The 4,870-nt window shown below is 52.0% G+C and overlaps 1 protein-coding gene across 1 annotated transcript; it reads right to left on the bottom strand.

The window, feature by feature from the left end:
- Positions 1 to 372: 372 nt before the first annotated feature.
- On the bottom strand, positions 373 to 3,146 carry LOC130020441 (exosome component 10-like). Its single transcript, XM_056111054.1, is given in 2 exon segments — positions 373 to 3,104; positions 3,107 to 3,146. Coding segments are annotated over 2 exon segments (2,763 nt in total). The 5' UTR covers positions 3,138 to 3,146.
- Between the last annotated feature and the right edge of the window lie 1,724 nt (positions 3,147 to 4,870).

The raw sequence follows: 4,870 nt of genomic DNA, 5'->3' as shown, positions 1-4,870 counted from the left end.
TAGGGCTTGCTCCTGTCTTTGTGCTTGGGAATCACTCCCTAAGGTATTCCTGGAACCAAAATACAAGAACTGTCCCTGATGTACCGACTCTCTGATCCTAAAACAATTTTTTTAAAGATTTTTGGAGTGAAGCAATAGTACAGCAACTAAGGGATTTGCCTTGTCCCCACAGCCAGCCCCATTTTGATCCACAGCACCCCACATGGTCCCTCAAGCGTGCCCGGTGTAATTCCTGAGTACAGACCCAGGCATAAATTCTGAGTACCACTGGATATAACCCAAAAACAAACGAGAAAAACAAATGCAAAAAGATTCTTTAGCACCACCTATTCAAATACGTGACCGCACATGGGGTCACAAGCTCCAGTTTAGTTATTCTTTTTCCCAGTAACAATTATTTCTAACAGTGTTAAAATTGGGATGGTATACAAAACCATCCCAAGGCCGTTGCCTCCCGGTCCTGGGAAGACCCCGGAAATCTGGCGGATGCGGTCTCCTGGGCCAGTTGCATCTGAACCCTCTGTTCAACTCCCGGGGAAGGAAGGACATGCTTTTGTTTCCCGCGGTCTGTTTGAGTTCTTTGGCTGCGATGAATTTCTTGCCAGCTACGATCTGCTTTCCGGGGTCAAACTGGGAGGCCGCTTGGGACTTGCTGTTTCCAGCAAACGCCTGGACGTTTGGCTTGCGGTAGTCAAAGGAAGTAGAAGCTTTCTCCCGCGCCTCCCTGGGTTCCTTGGGCTTCTCAGCCAGTTTGGACCATTTCTTCTCTTGTCTCTGTTCAGGGGCTCTGGGGTCACTTGTTCGCTCTCTCTTCTTGGCAGCGTTTTCCAGGGCGATCTGCTGGCGGAGCGACAGAGCCGGCTGGGCAGTGGTCTGCGACCCTTCCTTGGCCTCGTCTTGGGCGGCTGTCGCCTGGGCTGCCCTCTTCCTGGCAGTGTCCTTAGAGTCCTTCTGTCCCTGCGCCTGGCTGGCCATCTCCCAGCGCTCGCTGATTTCATTGATGTTTGAGGAAGGGTCGGCCTTGGCTGCCTGGGAAATGTGGGCGTGGTGTTGGAGCGCCTGCGGAAGCATCCCGAATGGGTTCTCCAAGGACTGCATCACTGGCTGGACTTTCTTCTGGGCGTTGTCCTTTTGCTCTGCACTTGCCTCGTTAAACAAGGTGTCCGCGGCCGTGGCAACGAAGCGGCTGGTGGCCAGCAGGGTCTTCTCTTCGTGCTGGGCTGGGAAGAGGCCGGCCTGCGTCTGGCCCGGGACAGGCCTATTGGTGGGGACGGCAGGGCAGTCACCAGACCAAGCGTGGGAGCGGTCGTGAGGTCCAACGAGAACATTTTCCAGCCTCTCGGGATGGGGCAGCAGTGCTCTCCTCCTCACTCCGGTAGAAACTTCCGACTGGCACAGAGGGGTTCCTCGCGCCTTCTGGATGAGAAGATGCAGCTCATGAAGTTGTTGCCATACCAGAGGCGGGACGGGGGTGCAGCAAGCAATGATGCCCTGGGGTTCCTCGGGCAGCTCTTCTGAGATCTTCAGCATCATGCGGTTGGGCAAGACATAGCAGCAACTCTCATCCTCCCTCCTTGCCAGGTTATCCCTCCAGGCGAACAGCAGCCGGAAGGCTGTCAGCTGCTGTGCATTAAGAGGCGTCTTCAGCTTCTCATACAGCTTCAGGTAGGACTCATCCGTGAAGAGGGGTTTCGCGAACTTCCGGAGGCAGATGTCCCTACTGCGCTGCCACACCACCCGGGCCTTCGAGGGCTGCTCGCTGGCAGCAGCCCACAGCTCCAGCCTCATGCAGTCGTAGATGTAGAGCAGGTAGTGGGTGTCCTCGCGGGCATAGTGGAGCATTTCCTCCGGCAAAGGGCGCACCCTCCAGTCGGCCAGCTGATACTGCTTGTTCGCCTGCACGTTGCAGTAGCGTTTCAGCAAGTGGTCCAGGGAGTGCCGGCCCAGCCGAAGAAGGCGCGCTGCCTGCTGCGTGTCGAACATGTTCACCACGTACAGCCCGAAGTCCTTCTGCAGCCATTCTATGTCGGAGTTAGCGCCGTGGAAGACCTTCACGATGGCAGGGTCTGTGAAGCTCTCGTTGAGGAGGTGCATGTCGCTGCGCAGCTCCAGCGTGTCGATGATGAAGTCTTCGGAGCGCGTGGAAATCTGCATCAGGCAGGTCAGGCCCAGGAAGCTCCGGTAAAAGTGATGCTCCAAGTCCACCGCAAATTCCCAACAGGCCAGGAGCGTCGTGTTGAGTTGCACGAGTTGGTCCAGCGAGGTCACCAAGTGGCAGGCAGTGTCCTCCAGGGGTTTGTAGGCTTGAGGCTGCGGTTTCTGAAGCGCCCACTCTGGGGGCGTAAAGTGATCCAGTTCGTACTGATAGGGGTGTGCGAACACGTCCTGCTCTACCTGCTGGGTCCGCTGCTGGTGGAGGAAGTGGACCAGGGCCGGTGGCACATCCTGGTCCTCTGATTGGTTCTTGGTGTGCTCCCGACTCTCCTTAGACAGCCCCCGAGGGAGAGGTTTCAGGGCGTTGGGCTTGATGAAGATCTTCGGAACAAATGGGGTGTTGGAATTGTCGATCTTCTCTCGGAATTTAAGCTGCGGTCGGATGATGTTCTTCACATGAAGCAGCCGGAAGGGTTCAGATTTTGTTTTTTTGCCAGATTCTCCTACTTTCCGGTTCCAGCTGGACACGATCATTTGGCGGGCTTGTGATCCTATGGGGAGGACGGGCTGCTGATGCTTCTTCATGCCTGAAGCTTCATCCAGTAAAATGTCCACTCCATCCAGAATAGCATCATTGGCATCAACCAATAAATCAAAATTGTCTTCCAAGTCCGTCACTTTCCTGCAATCCTTGATGTTGCTCTGACACACGTAGTACTGCATCATTCTGCTCATGCCCTCAAGTGTTCTGTCTCCTTGAGTCTCACACAATGCTTGGAAGCCTGGAAAACTTTGGTAAAAATCATATTCTGGGCCAGACTGTGGCAGGCTCCCAGATGCCTTAATGACTGCCTCCACTGACCTGAGAGCAAACTTCATGAAGCTGTCGATGTCCGGGAAGCCAGGCAGCACCATCTCCTCCTCAGGCTGAGGAACGCTCGCAGCTGATGAGCCCTTGGGGCCTGGGAACTCGGAGGTGCCATTTTTCCAGCCACGATAGTCTCTTCTCCAAGATAGAATCCCAAGTTAGAAGCCAAGATTTAGAGCACTTGAATTTAAGGCTGCTTATATAGGAGAGGTCAATTTGTGTTTTTCTTTCAGGGCCACACCCTACTGTTCCTCAGGATCTGCCAGTGGTAATCAGAGAAACAAAGGGTAGGGTATGGCCCAACACACCCACCCTACAGCAGCTGCTGTACCAATTGTGTGGTCCCAATCTGGATGTGGCCCTCTGCCACACATTTGGCCTCCTGATCATCAACAGGAGTGATCCCAGAGCATAGAACCAGGAGCATTCCCTGAGAACCTCTGGGTGTGATCCAAAGCAAAAAAAAAAAAAAATCAAACATGGGCAGAGTGATAGTATAGTGGGTTTTCTGGTACGAGGCTGACTTGGTTTACCTGGTATAATCTCTGGCACCACAGATAGTCCCCCGATCACAGCAAGGAATGGCTTCTGAACACAAAGGCAGGAGAAGGTACTGAGCACTGCCAGTGTAGTCCAAAATCAAAACCAGAAACAGAAACCTAAACAAACAAAAAATAATTGTAAAATGTGAAAGCACTCTAACAGCCCTGATATATATATAGATAGATAGATAGATAGATATATTCAAGAAAAGAGTATTTGTCATATCTTTTATGATATGGATACCCAGGAATGACTCAGGGATGATGCAGGGTAGTAGGGATAGAATCCAGATTGGCACCATGCAAGGCAAGTACCCTACCCACTCTACTATCGCATTGGTCCCATCTTTGATTTTCTTTTACATTTCAGTTGCATAAATTCTTCATATACCTTGGGTATTAAACTGTGGTATATATGCAAATATTTTTCCCAGCCAGTACAAAAGCAATAGTAAGAAAGCCTTTTTGCTTTCTTACTATTCTCTTTTGTTGTGGGCTGGAGCAATAGCACAGTAGGTAGGGCATTAGGCTTGAACGCGGCCGACCCGGGTTCAATTCCTCCACCCCTCTTGGAGAGCACGGCAAGCTACCGAGAGTATATTTTGGTGGGACCTTCCCATACCCATAATAGATTGTCAAATGCCTGAAGTGCAAATGGCATCCAGCTTGCTTATTTTTTTCACCCGGGAAAATAATTAAAAAGCATTTAAGGAAAAAATTAAGCAAAGAAATAGAGCCTGGGGTAGAGAACTTACACCCCAAAGGACCCACCACAGACTGCTCATCTGTCAAGCTGAAACCATCACTCAGATTTTTGTGAACATTAATAATAGCATAAACTGACCCTGGACATAGCCAACATGCGAGACTGGGGGAAGGGGCATCTCAAAGGTCCACATGGGGGCTACTTCGTGTGCCACACTCTTCCCTCTTACCTATCACCACAATCCCCCCTCGCCCCGCCTCCCCGCCCCGCCCCGCCCCGCCTCCCCGTCCCGCCTCCCCACCCCGCCTCCTCGCCCCGCCTCCCAGCCTCATCTAGACTAATCTTTTCAAGCCCATGTGTACCAAAATCTCCAGATTGTCTTGTTTTGGGGACACATCCTGCTGTGCCTAGGGCTTACTCTTGACCATATAATCAGAAATGGGAGGCCATAAAGGGGCTCAGGTGATGGAATCAAGGTTGACTGTGTGCTCTGCTCACTGATAGTACTCAGCTCACTGTACTATTACTCCAGCCGTGGGTTCACATTGGCTCTCCTTTCATCCTTAACACACCTACCCTCAGATCTGTCCAACTCAAAAT

This window comes from Sorex fumeus, unplaced genomic scaffold (genome assembly GCF_029834395.1).
Source record: "Sorex fumeus unplaced genomic scaffold, SorFum_2.1 ptg000012l, whole genome shotgun sequence".
NCBI classification, from domain to species: Eukaryota; Metazoa; Chordata; class Mammalia; order Eulipotyphla; family Soricidae; genus Sorex; species Sorex fumeus.
Note: the sequence above shows the minus strand (reverse complement) of the source record. Positions and strands in the feature narration are given on the sequence as shown.